This window comes from Sinohyriopsis cumingii, chromosome 3 (assembly GCF_028554795.1).
Source record: "Sinohyriopsis cumingii isolate HCF-2022 chromosome 3, ASM2855479v2, whole genome shotgun sequence".
Classification (NCBI taxonomy): domain Eukaryota; kingdom Metazoa; phylum Mollusca; class Bivalvia; order Unionida; family Unionidae; genus Sinohyriopsis; species Sinohyriopsis cumingii.
Genome location: NC_142963.1, coordinates 1,712,539 through 1,736,631, shown reverse-complemented (window position 1 = coordinate 1,736,631; position 24,093 = coordinate 1,712,539). Strand labels below are relative to the sequence as shown.

General features: G+C 36.6%; 1 protein-coding gene across 1 annotated transcript in view; it reads right to left on the bottom strand.

Annotated features, from left to right (window-relative positions):
- LOC149802338 (uncharacterized) overlaps positions 1 to 18,459 on the bottom strand; it is a 34,736-nt gene extending 16,277 nt beyond the window's left edge. The window contains exons 1-3 of the mRNA XM_089951550.1: positions 18,365 to 18,459; positions 12,919 to 13,089; positions 5,760 to 5,913 (exon numbers count right to left, since the gene is read on the bottom strand). Coding sequence (XP_089807676.1) covers positions 5,760 to 5,913; positions 12,919 to 12,960 — 196 coding nt within the window. The 5' untranslated portion in view covers positions 12,961 to 13,089; positions 18,365 to 18,459. The remainder of the gene's footprint in view (positions 1 to 5,759; positions 5,914 to 12,918; positions 13,090 to 18,364) is intronic.
- Positions 18,460 to 24,093: the final 5,634 nt, after the last annotated feature.

The following is a 24,093-nucleotide window of genomic DNA, read 5'->3' as shown; positions in this document are numbered from 1 at the left end:
GTCTACGTCACGTGTTCCCATGTACAAAGATTCCCGCCAGATTTCCACTCAAGAGCTCAAACAAAGACTGGGTTACGTAAGAGGATTAGCCAACTTAGGCACTTGGAAAAACAAAGCTTACCTGGCTCCACTTACAGACTTATAAATACATGTATAATACAAGGGGTTGGGGTAAAACATCACAAGTAACAACTTCAAACATTACATTAGGAATTTACAAATATTCTCACGTGAAACATTTTCTAAGTATTTTTAAAGATGTTAGTGATCATTTGCAATTAGCACAAACAACAAATGATACACGATTGTTTCATGTGTGATTTAAATTGTTATTAAAACTTTATTTAGACAGAAAATGTAACTTACGTAACAAGGATGTACAAAACAAAATTTTATTTATTTAAAATTGATAAAAAATATTTGGGAGCCAGCGATTGACAAGTTTGATGCTGGAAGTAGCTGCACTACATCTGTTGATAATATTTTGTATTCAGCTTCTTCATTGTCCCTTACTTTGCCAACTTTCTTTAAAAATTTGGCCACCAATGCTATTTCTGATGTAATCTAAAAACAGAAATATTTATGTACAATGTATTATTTTGTATCTTGGATCTGTAATGTATTAGTACATGTACTTTCAAATATTGTTTTAGTCCTAAATTTATATTTTGGTTCCATTATTTTCATTTGTAATATATTATATTGAGTCTTAAATTTTTTATGCACCTCTTGGCTTTTAAACATGCTTGCTCAGACAATTAGTACAGGTTAGAAAATAAAATCCACAAGTTTGTAACAAATATACATAGTTTTATGCACTTGCAATGATTACAAAAAGTGATTTTGATATTTTTATGTGATGAGTAATGTCCCATTTTGATCTGTCTGGAATGAAATGTTTTGAAAATGGTGGATGGAGGAAATTAATAATTAACAAATGCATATTTTATATTAAAACTGTCTTTATTATTACAGTAGCAAATGAACATATATAATAAGTAATATTTATTAGAAATTAAAGTCTGAAATGCCATTCAAGTCTATTTTCAACAAATACTAGCATCAGACAGAAGACTGTACAAAAGCCAGTATTAATCCCAATGGAACCTTAAATTCCACTTGCACAGTCATCCATCAGTCTTCCTTTCTTCTCATCAATATAATTTTTTTTGCTGTCTGCACCTTTTTAATGCTTTTACTGATTCCTGTAAGTTTGATTTTGTCACCTCCAAAACACCACTGGTTACACAGATTTCCTTAAAGTTAGTGTTACTCCATAATTCAGTCTTTCACTGGCCTCTGCAAACAGATGGGGAATCTGCAAACAGAGGGGAGTCTTTTGTAGCTCTTCTTGAAGGGATCATTCACTTTTTCAGTTCTAAATCTTCTTCTGATAGCTTTCACTTTGTTTTTTCAATTTTTCAAGGCTTCTGTCAAGCTATTCTATTTGATTTTTCTGACTCAGCTGGTTCTTCCTCAACATGTTTTTGTATGTACTGTGTGATTTCTTCACAGCATCAAGTAAGCAGAGTTAATGGAATATCACTGTGTTTTTGATGTATATCATGACAGCATCTCTGGTAAATTTTAATCCATTACATAATAGACTTTAATACAAGGAGTGTTTGGTATTTAGTCAATATCTTTATATTTGCTGACAAACTTATTTCAACAGCTGCATTTCCATGTGCCAGAGAGCTGATTTGACAAACTTATTTCAACAGCTGCATTTCCATGTGCCAGAGAGCTGATTTGACAAACTGATTTCAACAGCTGCATTTCCATGTGCCAAACAGAGAGCTGATTTGACAAACTCCAGAGGTCTTGCTAGGATTTTAAAACTAGGAGTCCAGGACTCCCACTTTGGTAAAAATAGGAGTCCCACCATCAAAAGTTGCAGTCCCTTCTTTCCTACAGAATCAACACAGATGTGAGTGCATCTAATTTATGATGGAGAGGTTTTTGTAATGTAATCACTCACTTTAATATAGCTTCAATACAACAGTCCATTGACAGGATTGCAAATTTATGGTTTATTTATTTGTCTACGTACTTGTAGTAATTTTAGGCAATGGTTAAATAGTATCTGATTTGCTGTTTTTTCCATATTTTTGCAAATACATGTCAAGTCAGAAAACAGCTTAGACCTTAAAGCGCATCTGGCAAATTCCACAACATGGCATTGTCCCATACATTTCTGACCTACATAATATGTATTTTAAAGTTAAATCTTTAATAAAATAATACCTTGGCTTTGCTTTCAATGATTTGTATATTTTTCTGAATATATTTGCCCGATGATTTACGAAAACAGACAATCTAATAAACTGGTACATCCCAGACTTAGCGAAGTCTGCCATTATTTCCCATTAGGCGTACTGGCTCACTTACAGTTTCAAATTAATTTTATGACGAAACAGTGTACAAGAGGCAGTTAATATATATCCAGATCAACGATTCTGATCTTATAACACAAGTCTGTATGTTTTTATCATCAAAGGATATCATGCAGGAAACTGATAGTTGCTACCTTACTTGGAAAAGGGTTAATGGTCAATTAGCTATCAAAACATATGCTTGTGAATGGGCAAGAGTTTGTTTTTCAATGTAATTGATATCAAAACTAGGCCTAGCTACTGATGTCTTGATGAATACATTTCGCTGCAACACTAGAACTAACCGGGCTAAGGTGAGGGGCATTTTAAAAAAAGTATAGTCAGTCAATGTACCTCTTAAATAATCACAGGGCGAAGTTGTTTTCACTTTTCTAACAGAAGAAGGCGAAGTTTACATTTTTAGGTGACTTAGTCACCCACTTCACCTGGTAGCATGACCCTTGGCCCTCCCCAAAAAACTATGAAAATTAGAAGAACTATTGGTTGGCAATGAGTTTAATTTCTACATTCTTTATAACACAGACATAACTCTTGTTCGTCCATCAGAGTGAGACTGAATTTTGTCAATCCATGTAAGGACTTATTCCAAACACTAAGCTAGGCATCACATACTATTTTACACTTAGCTACTGTCCCATCTGAACTATCAATTCTAGCAGCTTTAACACTTCTGAATCTCGTTACAATCTTCGTAAGTTTGCCATTTAACCCCAAAATACTTATCCAAATTTATGAATGGCATTTTGTCTTAGTCTCAACATGTCTTGATTCTAAGGTCACATACACTGCTTTTTCCGCTACATTTGGAAATGAACACAATAATGAAAGCTAAGGTTATTTATTTGATGTACTTTTATAACTGACCACATGTACATCTCTGGGTCTTTCTGCCCCTGAATTCATTCACTGTAAATATCAGTACATTTTCCCACCCAATCCCAGTCAAAGCCTTTGAACTTGCTGCCCAGCTATTGTATCATGTTCTTTTTTATGTACTCTTATAATGGCAACATGTATGTACATCAAGGGGTCTTTCAGTCACTGAATTCTGTCATTGGAAATATCAGCACAGCTAATGATAAACACATTTTCCCCACAAAGCAGGTGGCTGAAGCAGGACTGGCAAGTCTTTGAAATTTGCAGCACACCTATTACATGTGTATGAAGGACTCCTGCCTCAGTGATTTTCTGCTTCCCAGATAAAAAATTGGTGTCCAAATACGTGGAATTAAGCATTTCCGAGACCTCTGAAACTCCTTTCAGCAGCTGAATCAAACAGAGAGCTGATTTGACAAACTTATTTCAACAGCTGCATTTCTATGTGCCAAACAGAGAACTGATTTGACAAACTCCTTTCAACAGTTGCATTTCTATGTGCCAAACAGAGAGCTGATTTGGCAAACTCCTTTCAACAGCTGCATTTCTATGTGCCAATCAGAGAGCTGATTTGACAAACTCCTTTCAACAGTTGCATTTCTATGTGCCAAACAGAGAGCTGATTTGACAAACTCCTTTCAACAGCTGCATTTCTATGTGCAAACAGTGAGCTGATTTGACAACATTCTCAAGATGAGGATACTTTAGTGTTCTTGTCAAACTTCTAATCTGCAACACTTTGTTCTAATAATGGTCAACCTGTAAGCTCTCCATTGTCATTTACATCAATTCTTCTGGGACAATGTCACTCATCCATTACATCATATTTCTGGTATTTGGCAAGCTTTCTACAAGCCTCCTCATGCATCTTGATGCCACTTCTTGATGTAAGCACTGTGCATTTTGAATAATGGACTATCAAGGCATATGCCAGGATATAATGAAATCTAGTGCATGAACGTCTTATTTCTAATACCAACACTTTCTGATTCCAGTCTTAACAATGCTTCTACATAAAACTCAATCTTTCCGATTCAAACTGTTTTCTGGCTTTGTGATATTCCTCCCATTAATCAACAATTATTATATGCTGACATAAAAGATCTACAAATTCGGTATAGTACGGCTATTTTGGAAAATATAGGGGGCCTAACAAAAATGTAGGAAAAACTATGACAAGTGGGAAAAGCAAGGGCTGCTGGAAAGACTGTTGAAATACAGTGTAAACAACAAGTTGATGACATTTATGAATATGCAGCCAGGTTTGTCAGATTCCACTTTATATACAAGACAAACCTGATTGATATTTGTGACACACATAGCACCAAGATGACCAAAAATGGTTGATGTCCAAAAATTAAAAAATTATGAAAATGTTAAATATGTTCATAATTGCATGAAAATCTGAACAGGGCATCTAAATTAAGCACACAAAAATGCACACCAAATTTCATCTGTCTACCTTGCATGTTTTTTGCTCAATCATGTTAACATGGGTTTTGTCAAGAAAGTATAAAAACTTAAGATATGCAACAAATGCCGTAATAACCTGAGAATCATATTGGGTCATCAACAAATGCAGTAATAACCTGAGAATCATATCGGATCATCAACAGATGCCGTAATAACCTTAGATTCATATCGGATCATCAACAAATGCCGTAATAACCTGAGATTCATATCGGATCATCAACAAATGCCGTAATAACCTCAGATTCATATCGGATTATCAACAAATGCCGTAATAACCTGAGAGTTATATCGAATCATCAATAAATGCCGTAATAACCTCAGATTCATATCGGATCATCAACAAATGCCATAATAACCTGAGATTCATATCGGATCATCAACAAATGCCATAATAACCTGAGATTCATATCGGATCAGGATCATCAACAAATGCCGTAATAACCTGAGATTCATATCGGATCATCAACAAATGCCGTAATAACCTGAGAGTTATATCGGATCATCAATAAATGCCGTAATAACCTCAGATTCATATCGGATCATCAACAAATGCCGTAATAACCTGAGATTCATATCGGATCATCAACAAATGCCGTAATAACCTGAGAGTTATATCGGATCATCAATAAATGCCGTAATAACCTCAGATTCATATCGGATCATCAACAAATGCCGTAATAACCTGAGATTCATATCGGATCATCAACAAATGCCGTAATAACCTGAGATTAATATCGGATCATCAATAAATGCCGTAATAACCTCAGATTCATATCGGATCATCAACAAATGCCATAATAACCTGAGATTCATATCAGATCATCAACAAACATGTCAGCCAAATTTCATCTGCCTATGTGAAGTGATTTTTGTGCAATCTTGCTAACAAACTTTTCAGGATGGACAGACTTAGGACCAAATCAAGTGCCTCACTGCAAGCAGGGATAGGACCAAATCAAGTGACCTCACTGCAAGCAGTAGGGGCATAAATAAAGAATGATTAACATATCTCACCTTTGCAAAACTGTGCAAACTTGAAAGCTACATCCTTCATATCAGTGAGAAACTTTATGCCATTTTCAGATCCTTTCACTTTCACATGGGGGTTGTCCACCAGATCTACAGTCACTAACAGAGATTCCACACCAACAGCATGCAATTCCAGGCACTGAAAATGAAAGATAATGTTCAACAGAAATTGTTTATTATATATAAATTGATCACAAGTGCTTAATAAAAAAATATGTTCAACAAACTACTTTATGAAATACTCTGTTCAACAAACTATTTTAAAAGAGATGCCAATTAGTACATATTCATGTATGTTTCACCTTGAAAAAGCTAAAGCGTATACAGTATTTCTATGACATCCACCACAATAAAATTTTCTAAAATAAAGTAGGTGATAATCTTATTTTCAGACAGTCAATAACATTGTCAGTATTTGCCAATATAGCATTCACACACATAGCAATACACATATAGCAAACACGAGACTAAGGAGACCTCTAGCAAAGGTCACAAACACGAACTAGGGGAGCAAATTCGAGCTAGGTGAAAGAAACTTTGCTCGGATGAACACCCCTATAGATAACACTAGGAAACTTCTTTCTATAAAAATAAAACAAACAACATACCTGAGGGATACATTTACACATAAAACACTTTTCACTTTTATTTTGGGAAATGGGGGGGGGGCATCTGTCTGGTGCCCCCCTCCCAAAAAAAGTATTTGTCCAAACATAATGTGGCTGAAAATTTCTTTATGTCTTAGCACTTGCTCGACTAGTTTTAAAACAGAAGAATAGGCACTTATCCCAGATAAGTGCCTCTGAAAACTTTACTTGTACAACTTTGAAAATGCATATTCCCAGGTGTTGGGCAATGGGATTTGATCAGCCCTGAAGTACATCCTAAACACTCCTAGAACACATTTTATTCAAAACAGATTTCAATGTGTGTACATATGTGTGGGTTTTTTTTGCTTTTACTTTCTAAGAAGTGTACAGGTTATTTTGAACCTCTGTTTTCTCATTAGCAATTTGTAATTGTTTGCATCCATTGCACTGGAATAAGTTTCTAATGATGATTATACAAGACAGTGTGTTATTTTTGTTCTACTGCATTTTTGTTTAGTATTCTACATTTTTTCAAACTAATCTTAAAAATCTTTTCTGAGAAATAAAAATGGTATTAGTAATTAAAGACACACTGCAACATACCTATATCTGGATTGGTAGAGTGGCATGTCAACAATATCAGACTTGTCAAAACAAAACATCTCAGCTGCCTACCATCCAGATATTATATAATACTTTTCTTCTGTCCAGATAATTTATAAGCTAAATAAAATTATCAAATATCCTGAACATCTGAAATTCTACTACCTCTATTGTCAGGATTGTGTACTGATATGTCTGGCAAGTTCGACACTGCTTGCTCAACCAAGCTGCAGTGTATCCTTGCTTGTCAGCAAAACAGACTTGCATGGTAATGTTTTGGTTTTATATTGTCCCTGTGTTTGTAAAACTATATCAGTCTGTTTGTGTACATATACTGCCATTGGTGATAAATCATACAGGACACAAATATCACAAGTGACTGGCCTCAATCATATCACTATTTCAAGCAAGTTCATGAACTGTGACTAGCCCTGAATGATAATGATAACACATGGCTGGTAGTGGAGAAAAACCAGTTCAGACTTGCTACTGAACTGCTGACAACCTGGTTTTATGAATATGGTATGAAGTTCACTTCTTGTCTAGTGGAAGCAAATGAGAACAAAGGTTCAAAGGGGGAGGTAGCAAAATAACACAAGACACACAAGATTCCATCTGGACAGTAGAAAGTGAGAAACTGATCTCTGCAGCTTGAAATACCTGATCAGGTTGGCAATATGAGAATCTGAACCAATGGCCAGGCCTTGTTAATATGTGTATTAAAAAAGGCTGCCCTATAGCCCTTGATAGCAGAAACTGAGCACTGACTCTTTTCAAAAAGAAAGAGAATAAAATCAGCCACTGTACTCTTTGAAGGTCAGCTTGGAAGATCTCACACAGGATCACTCCACTTGGCGGAGTCTCATCCATACTGGAGCTACAGATTTTGAATGGAGAATTTCTGAGGCAGTGCAGAAGAATGAAAAGCATAAATCACAGAAAAGCAGCACATCCTCTACTGATCAAGCAAACCCATGTGGCATCTCCTGCTAAGTGTGCCACAGACAATTCAAATTGGCTTGATCAGTCAGTGATGTCATGGTTGTTTTGAATGCAAAGGATGAACAACATGAATATGAAATTCAGCTAAAGAGATGAGGTCCTTACTTTTAAAGTACATGTGGAATCATGCTAAAGGGTGGGGAGGCATAAGTGAACTGATGATCAAATACATCAGCCTTGAAAGCATCCACTGCCAGGCTCTTTTGTCTGGGACTGGGGATATATAAAAGGGGAATTTGTTGTCTACCCTTGTTGCAAACAAGTTCACCAAAAGTGAAGCACTGGCAAGTAACATAGGGTATTTATTTGATCTTGCTGCATAACCGACGTGTTCATTTGCAACCTTTAACAGATTTTACAAACCATATGATCAAAGTTTTATATACAAAGCTCAAGCTGGGTCAAGCATCTACATATGACAGTGAAGCCAAGGAAAGGAGTCAGACAATATTTCTGATGACTATGTAGACCAAGATAATATTTCTGATGACTATGTAGACCAAGATGATATTTCTGATGCATATGTAGACCAAGACAATATTTCTGATGACTATGTAGACCAAGATAATATTTCTGATGACTATGTAGACCAAGATAATATTTCTGATGACTGTGTAGACCAAGACAATATTTCTGATGACTATGTAGACCAAGACAATATTTCTGATGACTATGTAGACCAAGACAATATTTCTGATGACTATATAGACCAAGACAATTTACTGGACAATGTTTGAGGATTTCAGAACTTTATCAAACAATGAGGATGAATTCCTGGACTTTGTATCAGATGACATTAGATCATATTAAATTGACTTGTGTGATTATGTGGAAAATTTTATGCAGTGTTTTTCTCCAGGCCATGACATCAGCCATTATCTAATTGCTCTAACACTGTCCTTCTTAATCAGTAGATCAGTAACAGTGTTTGTGTTCATTAGCATCGGAGGCATGACTGGATTTATACAGTTTCAGTCTCTGTTTACAGTTTTAACGTTGTTCATATGTGCTGCATAATTTGTTTAATTAATATTTCATTACAATAGAGTGAGCATAAACATGGGGCAGCTGAATTATTATTTATTCAACTTTAACTTCAAACATCTGGAATAATGCAATAGCAATTAAACAAGACCAACAAAAAATACGCAAGCATTTTTGTCAATCTCAACTTTGCCAAAGGTCAGCTGATTTTTATAATCAAAGACGACCACATTTGATCCCTTTATTACTTACAATACCTCAAACAAAACATCCGGCCAAAACTCCCCAGAATACAACAATAAAATATCCAATTAACAGCTTGTCATGTATACACACTGAACTTAAATATCATTATGTGGCCACATATCACTGCACTGGTTCAACTGGTTTCTGGTACATACATATCCAAAATGGTATTTTAGAATCACATGTACATGCTTGGTAACTTAAAACCATGTTAGTACTAGTTAATAGTAACCCAGGCAATCTGTTCCCCATTCATAGGTCACATGCTTTGCTATCTACACATAGTTTAGAGCTTTCAATAGAAGTATGATAAGTAGAGATCAGTGATCGCACTGGGCTTTGCCAATGTCACAAATTGTGATTTTGTTTCCTTATTGGTGACAAAATATACCATATGCAAAGTTTTTTGGTGACAATATTTTGGGCTGTTAAAAAATGTATATACAGTCTTGGATTTTGGAGTTGGAGAAAGTCAAATGCACCATGACAGTAAGCTGCAATCTTGGGTATAAAACTGAACTGGAATCTATTGTTACATAAACAAATCCTTTGTTTACATTGACAAACCAACCTAACACAGCATTGTTATATCATAATCTGCTTATGATGTGATGTGATATGATTTTGGATTTTCAACGTAGCTTTAACAATTTTTCAGTCATATCACTACGATGTCTGCAATGTGGCAGTTTATAGTGATGTCTAGCAATGGGGCATCATGCCGCAGACATGTAGCATGATGTCCCACCTAGTCACATTATCCTGACACCAGGCTGACCAGTCCTAACACTAACCTCTTAATGCTGAATGCCCAGCGAGGCAGCTGTTAGTACCATTTTTGCAAGTCTCTGGTATGACTCGGATGGGGATCAAACCTACGACCTCCCGCATCCGAGGTGGATGCTCTAACCAATAGGCCACCGGAGCTTATGATGATGTCTGGCCTTAGTACAGTATACTGTAATATAACCAAAATATTCATGCTACCTGACTAGCTACAATCGACCACCTCTGAAGGCTGGAACGGGAATGACCACAATCGACCAGATGACTGCATAATTTTTCCTTATTATTTGATGTTGATGTAGCAATAAAGAGCAAGCATTTGTTTGTTCCTTCAAAGAGGGCCTTTTGCAGTACCTTCAATAACACATGCACCTTCATCAAGGCAAGCCAAAGATCTTTGATCAAAGGAAGTAAGCAACAAACTTAAATAAAAGCATTGTTTCATTTTTCATAGTGAATGTAACATACTGACTGTACTGTGAAAGTTTCCTGCTTGCAACAAAAAGTTAATGCTTATGATTGCTACCAATGGCAGCATAAAACACAAATTAAAATTCGATTATTTTGAAAAAAATTTATATCTGGCCATCAAGTTAAATGAAGGTATGGCATCTCGCAATAATTTTTGTTAAACTTTTTAATTTGTTCATGCTTCCATTTCATTATGAACAGCCTCATCCCCTTGGTAGCCACGGCATCTGGCTGACCAAAATATAGGCCAATTTAAGTATATGTACATGTAACAAAAAAAACCAACTATATAGCCATGTGCTACTAGGATAATGAATATCAGAGTGAATTGTTTCACAATACATGTTTGTTGACAATGAAATATAGATCAAACGAGGACTACCATTTTTTATATATATATATATATACATGATAGGATTTGACTGATACATGAATTTTCTAATAGATGATCTAATACTCGATTTCATGGATTCTTCATAAGCATGTACATTATTTAACACACTGTGGTGTGAACTACACAAATGTAAGTTAATACACAAGTGTAATTCAGTTTAGTTGTCTTCATTTAATCAAAATCTCCATGTTTTTCCTATCTCTGAGTAAATCCTTGTAATTGATGACAGGTCACCTAAAATTTTTCACATGTATGCGAAAATTTCAATTTATTTTCAGCCCCCTCTCCCCCCTTACTTATCTAAACATCCGCTTATGTCAACAATATTACCTTGGTCCTAAGGGTGTTGAGATAAACCGATAGTACTGTATCATAAAAGTGGCAACATTTTATGAAAATTGGTGACAAAATATTGCGGTTGGCGAATTTTTTGGAGACAACTTTTTTTAAAGCCAATGCTAATCCTGGAGATCTTCATAGGTGTAAGGTGCATACATGCAGATAAATATGAATTTACTAGTCTTCAAGCAACTTCAAAATAAATTTCCGCATTTCATCACCGTGATCGATGTTTTCTCAGGCCAATTTATTGTTTATTGGTTGGTTTTTTTTGTTACATGCACGATGGGCACCTCTTTTAGAATACAGGAGGGGCCCGATCTGAAATTTGAATGGCCCCAGGCATCGAGCTATCAGACTTTTTCAGCACTGCAATTTCCCTTCGATTGGGTACTCGGGTAACAGATCATTAGGACTGATGGTACCCAGCAGAAGTTTTCTAAAATTTTGAGAGCTTCAAATTTTGTCAAAATTCCAGGACAGGCTAAGAACACTGCCCTATTCCCAAATTTTTCATGTGGAGGCAGCCTCTTTCCAGAACCACAAACTGTGAAGAATTAACCATCCTGGCTCTAAATGTAAACCCGACCCTAGAATGTGACATGTCTGTGCTCTAAAAACATTTTGTGGACCTAGACTGAATGCAAATTAAAACAGCAACACTTTACCTGCCCAGTGAGTCTCTATTTAATAGGAATTAAAACAACTATAAAATTTATGCTTCAATCACAATGATCAACAATAAAACTTATGCTTCAATCACAATGATGTCATTAATACTTAATGCTCAGTACTGGAATGAAGAAAAGCAAAAGATTCGCAAGGTAATGTGAGAATAAAAAGAAATACTATCCTTTAAAAACTACGTCAAATTTATGAGTGTGAGTTCATCTGAACTCAAATATATATGTATGCTGTAATGGGACCAACTTTCACAAGACGTGCTCTGCATAAATAACATATAACAGAATATAAATTTTGGAGATTTGTATCAACAAAAGAAAAGGAGGCCACAAATCAATCCAGCAAGGAGAAAGAGACTAAATACCAACCTAACATAAATTAAACAAGTCACAACAAAAACGTTACTCCCATGCACTGGGGGTGGGGGTGAAACTTAAAAAGCAAAGTTACAAATAAATGTAACCTAAAAGGTCATAAACTCTCAAAAGAGCTAATTCTAACTAAGGAAAACATTTGAACTATACTCAGTAAATACAATGTACATAACAAAAATGTCCAATTTGTGCTGTATGATGCAAAGCAAAAGAACATTGGAGCATAATTTGCATTCACTAAACACAGCGATATCTGAAAAAAAGGATGAGGACTACTATGTGTCACAGATGAGGGTAATTTCCCTTCTTGAAAGGGTAAATTATATAACAGCAACAAATTATCTATTATTGATGTTAAAATTTAGGCTGTCCAGAAATTGTATACACTTTAGAAAATTATATAGAAATGTGGAAAATTAAAAGCTCTGACTATTTGTGTTAATTATGCTAGTACTTAAATCAAATGCTGTCTTAACCCTTTTAAATTCTGTCTTAACCCTTTTAAATTCTGTCCCAACCCTTTTAAATTCTGTCTTAACCATTTTAAATTTTGTCTTAACCCTTTTAAATTCTGAAAAAGCTATATTTTCAAACAAAGTGCAAAACATGCACTGATTTCAATTAAACATTTTTCAAAAAAATGAATAGGTAAAAACAGTCAGCCAAATTACCAATGCTTGCATCATTGACTCAATATCATCTCTGAGCATCATGATAAAAAGAAATCCAGAAAATTCTTCAGCAACTTGTAGACACGATTCTTCATGCCCTATACTGATTTTGGTGTTTGGTGGCACAGCAACGTTTTCAGGTACCAACCCACATTCAACAGTCAATTCTACCTGAAGAAAGAAAAAAACTGTTTTCAGAACACATATTACAAAAGTTTATTGCCAACAGATATCAAAAGAAACCATTATATTAATATAATATTATTTTGTCTTAACTGAGAGAAACAAAAGAAAAAGAATGGATCTGAGTAGATTGAAATTTTCTATGGTACATGTACTTCCAAACTTATGTCTTAGTTTTTCCTTCTATTGTGTCTCCAACCTGCAACATGTACATGTAGTTTCTGCATGTTTGAATAACAATGAATATTGTTAAGCTTGGTGAAAAATACAGAAAATCGTATTTAATTTTATTAGTCCTAAATTTTGTGTGTGAATACAGTAATATCAGCATTAAAGCTGTAACGATTATTTGGCCATACTTATAATCGGGCCGATTATTAGAACAATCGGTATAATCGGTATCAGCAGAAATAATGGTTGCCGATGTAAACAGATTTCCAAAATATAAATTCAATCATAACATCGCTTGAATTTTAAATCAGAATTAAATAGTGGAAATTAAGGAATAAACGTTTGATTTCAGGGTTAAGTGAAAGAAATATATTCTTAAAAGTACATAATTTTTAATACACTTGATGTAAACTACTGCTGATTGTCTGCACAGAACAAATTATCAATACCATTCATGTACTTATCCCAATCACAGCAGCCAACCAGCTAATGAGGCCTTATGTGGCTATTGAACTTCCAGCATACACATTAGCAGATAAATAAGCAGATCCAACTACTACGAAACTATGACTTACTATAGTTAATCTGTTATTTAACCAGTCCTGCAATGCTGCTGATCAATGAATAGTGGTCGCACGCTGAAGCAGCTGAACGCTGATATACAAATATTATGCAGCATTGATATTGGCATGCCAGTGCCAGCGAGGTTACCCCTGGATACCCCAACTGCTGAGCTGCTTCAGCGAGTGACTCACAGCATGGTGTGTGCATCCATCCAGCCACATGGACAACTTAGTAGTAAATTACTTAATTTAAATAATTGTTTCAAGAGTGCGAATTGATTGGATTATTAATATTGACTAGCGATTGTACACTATTAAATATACTGCCAAGCCGATGCATAATGTCAAACCTGAAACACTCAAGCTTAGTCTGGAATTGCTCCAAAGTAAATGCAATCGACAAGTCCAAAGCAAACTGCACACTTTGCAAAGCATGCATTTCCAAAGGTGGAAAGGATTCTAAAAACTATACGACATTATATCTTGTCCAGCACTTGCGCTGCAAGCACATCATCGAACATGGCCTGTTTCTGGCAAATAGAAAAGAAAAGGATGCTACGCAGTTAACATCATCAGCTGCTGCAACTCCTCGTACTCTGACTGTTGGCGCCATGCTAGACCAGAAGCAGCCATTTGCATTTGATGACCCGAGAGGTATTAATTGGCACAAAGCTATTGCAGAGTTCATTGTAATAGATGTGCAACCATTTTCCATTATTGAAGACATTGGATTTCGACATCTGACGGCCATGGCAGAACCACGCTACAAAATTCCAAGTTGGAAGTACTTTTCCACATCTTTGGTACCTGACATGCATAAGGTGATACAAAGCAAGGTGCGTGATTTAGTTTTTGCCCAATCAGACCTTAGTTTGACCTCTGATGCATAGTCAGACCTGTCCATCGGCGTAGCCTTGTTGAGTCTTACGGCACACTGGCTGACAGAAAACTTTCAGTGGAAACGTGATTTTAGCAGCAACGGTTCTCGATGAATCACACACAGAAGAAAATTTGGCGAGCAAACTGAACAACATTCTCAAGACTCAAACCCATGTTCTTCTGTGTGACGGAGATGCAAACTTGGTTAAAGCAATGCGTCTGGCTGAAATCGACAGCATCAGCTATTTTGCACACATGCTGCAGCTCTTCAGTGATAGCATTCTGTCGCAATGAGCTGTCAAAGATGTTTTGGTGATCACGCAATCCATAGTCAGCAAGTTCTGGCACTCCATCCTGGCACAACAGCAGCTCGAAGAGCAGCAGGAAAAATTTGGCTTTGCCCATAAGAAACTCATCCAGGATGTCCAGACACACTGGAATTCTACATACAAATTGTTGGTTTCGTTATATGAACAAAACCAAGTCTTAGGGGCTTACGCTACTCTCTATGACCTACCTAGCCTAACAGCCTAACAGTGGGTCTTGATTAACAATATTGTGGACTTGTTAGGCCCATTTGCGGACATTATCATATGTTGAAAATGCTCCAAATTTCACAGGCTCAAGAGCATGAAGCAAGTCAAGGTATTTAGACAATGCGCCGTGATAAGTTGACATCAATGAACACAAGCTAGGCTCACATTTCCAGCAACAAGAAGCTTGTCTTGGCCACCATCTTGGATCCATGATTCAAACATTGCCTATTCAGCAAAGAATTGTTTGTGACCAGATCCAAAGAATGGCTTAGAGCAGAATGCATTATAGTTGTGTCAGCTGACAAGCACAAGGAATCCCCGACCCCAAAAAGAAGCCTGAAACTTAAACAAACACCACTGGACCATCAATGCTGCATCTCTGGGATTTGTTTTCTGTGGCTGTGATGAACCTGTCTGTATCATCAATGAAACAACCTAAGTGGATTACGCCGTTGATGTGATGCTTGAATTGTATCTGGCCAGCCCTCTGTTGTCACGAGAAGATATAAACGGCTGGTGGAGCGCTAACAGTTTCAGTTCCCCATCTTGGCCAAATTAGCAACATGCTATTTGTCTGCACCAGCTTCAAGTGTGCCAAGTGAGCAGCTGCTTAGTGGTGCAGGCCATACTTTTTGGATCGTTGTGGATCATTACTTGGCGAGAAGGAAGAAATGTTACTGTTGCTTAAATACAACCTACCTCAACTAGGCTTTCAGTATTAGCTGCATATGACGTCTAAATGTAGTCTTAAGGCATGCGTATTATTAATTTTAATTATTATTGGGCTATCGTTATTAACATATTTTAGTCATTTATTAAAATCTAGTAATGGCAACCTGCACCACTGAATGTAAGTTAAAAGACTAGCTTTATACATTTTCATTCATTTATATCTTGAATTGGCAAACCATTAGTTTTATCAGTGTTTGTTTTAAAGTTTTTGAAGCCCTATGTTTGTGTAATTGTTGTTTTCTATAAATAGCAATGTACTTCATATCCAGTTTCTATTTGTTTTTTTATAGAAGTTCAAATTCACTTGCCGCATAAACAACTTTGTTGTAACTCACACGGCAAAATACCTGCTTGCATTACACTAATAGGTTTAAGTTTCTGAACCAGTCATTGTTATAAAACAAATAATAATGAAATAATCGGTCTCATAATTGGTATCAGCAATTTTAATAATCGGCTATACGTGGTATCGGCATAATCGGCAAAAAGTGACATGGGTAAAGCTTTAATCAGCATCTTATTTAGAATAAATATGTCCACTAACAATAGCCGTGTCATAAAACATGTTATTGGTATGTCTATATTTTGCAAATGAAGATGCCTCACTTGTTTTTAAATTTATCTTAATCTTTACTAGTCCATGGAACAATCCAATCTTTACTAGTCCATGAAACAGTCCAATCTTTACTAGTTCATGGAACAGTCCAATCTTTACTAGTCCATGGAAAAGTCCAATCTTTACTAGTCCATGGAACAATCCAATCTTTACTAGTCCATGGAACAATCCTATCTTTACTAGTCTATGGAATAACCTTATCTTTACTAATCCATGGAACAATCCAATCTTTACTAGTCCATGGAACAATCCAATAATATTTGAACACAGCAATACTGTTCAACTGTTGTTGTACGATTCTGCATATACATTTTATATCATTTAAATTTGTTTGTATCAAATATTATTTTATGGTATCAAGCACGACTAATTAATAATCTACCACATACAGCATGATACCCTACCATCATAAGATGTTCTTTTCTTGTCCAGAATCTCAATATGTGATAAGTTTGAATTTATGATATCATAAAATGAATGTCTAATGCAAATAAATTAATTTTTTTTCATAAATTCAACAAAATAATTAAAAAAAATTTAACATAATAAATTTGATAATATGATAATCATAAAATAGATTTAATAATATCATCCTTTCAATTTAATAATTTTCATAAAATACCTAATAAAATAATTTAATGGCATCCTGTCCTACCAGTCTCCTATTTATGAACAATGCTTCATTGATTAAATCACGTAGTGTTTTGTGTGCTTTTTGAAGAAAAAAACCCACTGTATCCTGTATTTAATGTACATTTTCCCGCTTACTTCATAAAGCCCTTTATTCTCTACATTCGACCTCCTATCCTGTGGACTCGGGGATGTAGATCAGACCAAATGAACCCTCCTGTCATAAGAGGTTACTAATGCAGGCAACCTTTCTGAACTGTGATGGGTCTCATGACAGTGTTCAAGCCAAGTCTTTTAAAGGGTTTGGTAGCTATATAAATATATTACAGTAAAAGTCACATGGGACATATATGCGAATTTACTCATTTTAAACTGAATATAAATTGTTCTTTTAATATTTAACACTGATTTTCTTAAACAAAGTCTATTCAAACCTGATGAGTGAATGCTCTGCACCTTAAATGTCATCCAGACACTTCAGACGAAATATTACTGATCGCTATGGACTTCTACAATGGTGGCCATATACTAAACTTGGGTCAAAACACAGCACATTGAGTGGAATTTGTTTATCAATATGTGTAGCTCTCATTGTGGCATCACAGCACGCGACATTCAATCCGGATTGTTCTGGATCATACCTTTAGGTTCATTTTGTCCAAAAATATATATGTACTTTAACATTGATTTTGCTGTATGTACTTCTCTGGGCGTCTAAATAATAACATTCCAAAGGAATACGGATGTATAAGAATTCAAACGAAGTAAATATTTGTTACTTTAGAATCAAATTCTTAAAAATGACACCCATTAGGCATTACAGAGTCGGCGTTGAATGCCTACATGACCTGTGCGACTGTTACTGCAACTTTGAAGGATTTTACCCTCTCCTGCATTATATCTTTGCTTTTGCATAAATTAAAATGTGGGATACCCAAACTTATTCAGTACTATATGGATATATCCTGCTGTGACGTTAAACCCTATATACATACATATACTTTCACTACAAGATAAGTGAGAAGATGGGGGTGGGGGGTTTGGTAATTCAAACTTTCAGGTGTAAATTAAGTTTCATTCCGAAACAAAATTGATCATGTTTCCGTTAAAATGACGCTATATAGAATAAGCTCTACCCTTTAACCAAGATTTAATGTTCCAGTCTTTAGCTTTTATAGTGAACTGCCAATGGGAATAAAAAGACTCCGAGCGATCGCCTACCATGGGAGATAAATCTTACTTTCAACAAAGTAACAAGGTGTTAAAATAAAATTATTTGATCACTAATTTGGTCCGGAACACCATGTGGACCTTACTGTTGGGTCATCTGTATTTGTTTACTCTGACAGTCTCAACTAATTTTGGAAAATTTCACACTCTCATTTTATCAGTCCAGATCTGTCAAACAATAACACATGCTAAGATTGTTCTCAACAGATAAGCTGTATGTTGGAGTGAACAAACATGCAAATGAAAAATAAACAAGTTTGATTTCAGTCATGGTTGTGAGTAGTGTAGAGTTTCTGAAGTACAGGGCCGAAAAGGGCAGGGGGGGGGGGCAACCGAGAATATATCCCCAGGGCCCGGGCCGAACAACAGTTTTTTAAATTTTTTTAAAGAAAAATTTTGTTTGAACAAGAACTAGGAGAGGCCCGGGTGTTTCTTACTCCAGGGCCCGTGATCGCTCTCTATGGCCCTGCTGAAATAGCTAATATTTTAGTCTTACGATTTTGTATCCATTATACCTGAACACTAAGAAGCTAACATATTTTTTATATATAATTTTTTAAAAATTTGTATTAATTTTTTGGCGCAGTCAGTCTGGGACTATGGGGTAGGTAGTTAAGGGGGGCACTTCAGGCCAATATAAGTTTATATAGGGAAAAACAAGGGTTTGCAAGGGCAATATGGGAATTAGCATGGGCAATAAAGGCAATTATACTGTGCCACATGGCGGCAATATAAGAATTACATAGGGCCACTTGGGGGCAATAGGGGTATTAAATTGGGCCACTTGGGGCAATATAGGAATCACATATGGCCAATTGGGGCAATATGAGAATAGAACAGGGTGGGACTGTCTAGCCTCGAGGGGAAATGGAACAGGATGGGACTGTATAGCCTCAAACGGAGATTGAACAGGGCGGAACTCTCTGGCCTTAAGAGGAAACGAACATCGATGGGACTATTGAGATCCAAGACGTCACGGCAATTGAAACAGTGTTACAAGCGGCTGACCTCAATTTGGGATATATAGTAACATTGCTGGAAATAGATTACCTCAGTTTGCACACGTGTGTAGTATGTAACCGTTGTATAATGACTACATTCTCGTATCCGAGATTTTTTATATAAAGCATTACCTTGACCTGAAATTATGTTGGCGGTGTTCTTAAATTTGCATAGTTGTAATGATGCTATAAATATATATAATCAAGGAAAAAGACCAACGCCAAATGGATGTGACTAAAAGTAACGCTAAAATTACGAAATTGTCCCAGAATTTAACGGAGTCCAAACAAATCCCGGAACATTAGATTATATCGGTTTAGACTAAAATGGATAAACATAGTAACTATTTATAGCCACAACTTGAATCAAAATCCTATAAGGAAAAAAATAGTATCTATTTACAGCTATATCTTGTTGAAATTCCATTTCTGGAAAAACCCAGTATCTATTTATAGCTACAACTTGTGGTAAATCCTTTGGAAAAACGCAAGTATATATTTATAGTCCCATCTTTTAGTAAAATCCAATGGAAAAACCCAAGTCTATATTTAAAGCCTCAAAGTTTCAGGATCTCAATGATGTCACGGTACTGGACATTAGGGAAAAATTGCAACAGTGTTGCAAGTGGCTGATCTCAATTGGGCGGCTACCGAGTAAAAGTGTTGCAAGTGGCTGACTTCAATACGCGCTCCTGTAGGTAGGTAGGTGAAATGAATTTGACAAAGGGAGTTATATAGGGACAACCAAAGACCAACACACACACACACACACACACACACACTACAAGCGTCATGTGTTAGCTTAGAATTTAAACGAAGATGAAATTTCAGAAAATAGACTATCCCTTAAACCCCAAAAATACTGTCCATCACATAAACTATACCATTTATCACCCCCTAAACACACTATCCCAAAAGTGTTTTAGCTTAGAATGTAAACGAAGAAGATGAAATATCACAAAAAGGACTATCCCTTACACCACAAAAAGTAATATACATCACAATAATATGCTATCCAGCATATCATACTCAATATCCAAAATGGCGTGTGTTTGCTTAGAATGTAAGAGAAGGGGATGTAATTTCTCAAAATGTACTATCCCTTACACCACAAAAATATATCCATCACACCACTTTATCATCCAACTTCCCTATTATATTCAACATCCCACACATACACTATCACAAGGGGCAATTTTTAGCTTTGAGTTTAAGAGAGGAAGATGAAATTCCACAAAAATACTACTTTATATACCATCGAACATCCCATTACACACTCTATCCAAAACGCCATTTGTTAGCTTAGAATGTAAGAGAAGGAGAAGAAATCTCACACACATAATATCCAAAACATATATAGATTTTCCCTTTACTAATGGGGTATTTGAAATATCAAATTAAAAAGAAAACTATGTATATGTGTTAACAGAGGAAAATTAACGTTTAAATGCTAGATACAATTATATTAAAATTAATAGTGGAATACAAATAGAAGTAGCGAATGGAAATTAAAAGAAGATAACATACCCATGGCTAAATGCTGGCTAAAATGTTTTAGCTACGGTGTGTGGTAGCTGTTATAAAATGCTAGAGATAACAACCTCTTAACAGATATAGTGACTTACATTAATGGGCGTAACGATCTGATTAAAATCATATCTCCACTGTCCTACATGAAGATATGACAGCGATCGCTTAGGGGTCATGTTCTGGTGACTTTTGAATTAGCCAGTGGAAAAGACCTTTCAGAAATCGTTCGGCACACATTGACGCTATTCAGCCATACTGTTCAGTCTCTATTATACGACTTCGTGTGATTGGCTGTCAAAATTAGCGGTTATGATAAAAACATAGGTTACCAGAACATGACCCCTAAGCGGTCGCTGTCAGATCAAATAATTTATTTGCCTAGAATACAAGATGAAAATTTAAAAGTGACTTGCGGGACTGTGAATTAAATCCCAAATATGTGTAAACGTTGTATCACAAGTTCAAAAGTAAGGCTATAATCCAAAATTTGAAGAACTCAACCACGTACGAACTTGGAACACATGCTTTAATGTGCTTGCACTATCCCCACATACGCAATGCAAAAACTCGCATGGGTGGACTGCGGTTGATATGTTTTTGACTGGCGAAATGAATGGCTCGGAGTCGCATTATGGATAAAGAATATTTCCCAGTTGCTATACCGATGTAGTAAGTACCATGGTAAAGCATATACATGTCAACCCTGTCTGCACGTATTTACCATGCAACAGGTGCTTGACGGGCATGATTTTTACTGCAGTGGAAGCAGTGAAAAACTTCAGCGTGAAATTATGCCATAGCCTGGCACAAATATTCTAAAATACATCGCGGTGCAACGGAAAATGAATGTTTCGTAAGTTATTTATGTGGACTTGGAATGATTGAATATTACGTTTCCTGACACAACTGGCGACGTTCAGTCCAAGAAAATGCATATTGCTGAACAAGTACCATACGAGTTTTGTTGCACTTCAGTCAGATACGACGGAGCAAATGAGCCGTCAATGTTGTACCGCGGTAAGGGCACGGTAGAGTTAGTTATACAACAGCCCGATGTCACGGCGAAATGGACAAAGCAACAACTTGTCTCACCAGCAGACATGATTATGACCATCGATGACATTCGCGAGTTTTCCAAGGCAAGACAAACTGATGAGCAACAGACCTTTTAGCTCCACCAACCTTCATTAACAACTTCTATATGTAGGCAAAAACCCAGGCCACTTAAGCACGGTGACATGTTTCAAAACTCGGTGCGTTAATCATTGGTCCAACTGGATCAGAGAAAACCCTAGCTGGTGATCAACCTAATCATGTAATAGTTAACGTTGGATCGTCTGTACATGATCGCACCGTCGACGGACATCAACCATGTTTTGATGTACTCAGTGATTTTACGGAAGCGCCTCAGTCGTCGCCAAGAAGAAAAGCTTGCACCGTTGATTTCTTGTCCATAGTCGAGGAAGCTCCTGCTATGGACGACCTTATTCCGAGCGAGAATAATTTTGTCGTGTACGATGATGTAATGCTTGAACGCCAAGACAACCCCGAGTGAAAATTTTCCCGAGGTCAAAACAAAACACAGACATGATGTCTGTGACTCAACCATAGGCACACGTGCCTAAAGTGATTGGGGACAACTTCAACAGGCTAATGATATTTCGTGATATTTACTTGCATTGTCTAACAAACATTGATTCGACCTGGCATGCGCGTATCGACCACTCGTGGGATGAATGTCTGAATATCTGAGCAAAGGTCACCCAAGTACAATATAGTTGTATCACAACTGACATTGCTAGTGGACCGCAGAGCGGTCTCGGCTTTGGGGGCAAGTATTGCACGGGTTTGGGCTCAGCAATTTAAATACCATGATAAACATATACAATGACAAATCCGCGAACATAGCTATATCATAGGATTCAGATCGCGTCGCAAAGCCGCACTCGATTAATAAGAACTTCTACAGAAGTATATGGATACACGCACGCGTGTCAACGATACTTTACAGTCGCGACAATACGCATGGAAAGACTTTACAGGGGAATTCTAACATGCTTGCATCTGATCAAACCAACAAAGGAAATTTCAGTCAAGACTGCGAAAACCTCGAAAGGTGTCGATAATATTAAGGAAGCCATAAAAGAAACTATGAAACAGATGGAGCATTGACGGGAACAGAGGACGAACCGGATTTAATTCGTAACGGGTGAAAGACATTAAGAAATCCACGAGGGCAAACGCAGAGACCATCGAACACATGCCAACGCAGAAGGCCTATATGAACCCAAAGAAGACATCGGAGAAACTGGAGAGAGAGTTGGTGTAATTGCAAAAGGTACTCATGTACTTCATCAAGACGTTTAAAGGGTACTTGCGAATATTCGATAGCCACCACCACCCGCGTACATGACAATGATGGAATCAGCACAGCAATTTTTTTAGTGAACCAAGTCGTCAGCGGATTTTTGACAATCTCAGTCGTGCCATTAATTACAGACCACCAATCTGGGGCACCAAGGAATATTACTGAACTTCCCACTGACGCGTACAACATTTTATCAATCAAAGATGACATTCAACAGAGAATTTCAGTGGTGGCAGGAAAAGATTCTAAGATCTACATACGTGTACACATTCAGCTCTGCCATCTCGATCGAATCATCATTGTATGGTTGACATTAAACAGTCGTCGTTAAGAAAAGCTGTGGGTTGGCCAGAAGAAATATCCGACGACAATCTATTCTTAACCATTGGATGTTGATGTTGTTGTTGTTGTTGTTGTTGTAGGGTATAACGCCATTTTCCAGCACACGATAGGCTATACATGGCGGCCAGTATTAATGGTGGAGGAAGAACCCTGGAAAATCCCGGAAAGAACAACCGACCCACGAGAAACTACTGGCAAGCATTCTCACATACCCACATTAACCGAATCCGAGACTCTAACCCACGCGGACAGAGGTGAGATGGCAGTCATCCATAACGGAGAGCGCTTTATACCACTCGGCCACTCGTAACCATTGGATGTAATATCGCACCAAGTATAAACCAATATCACAACTACGATACAGACTAATCTAACACACGAGACTATCAGTAGC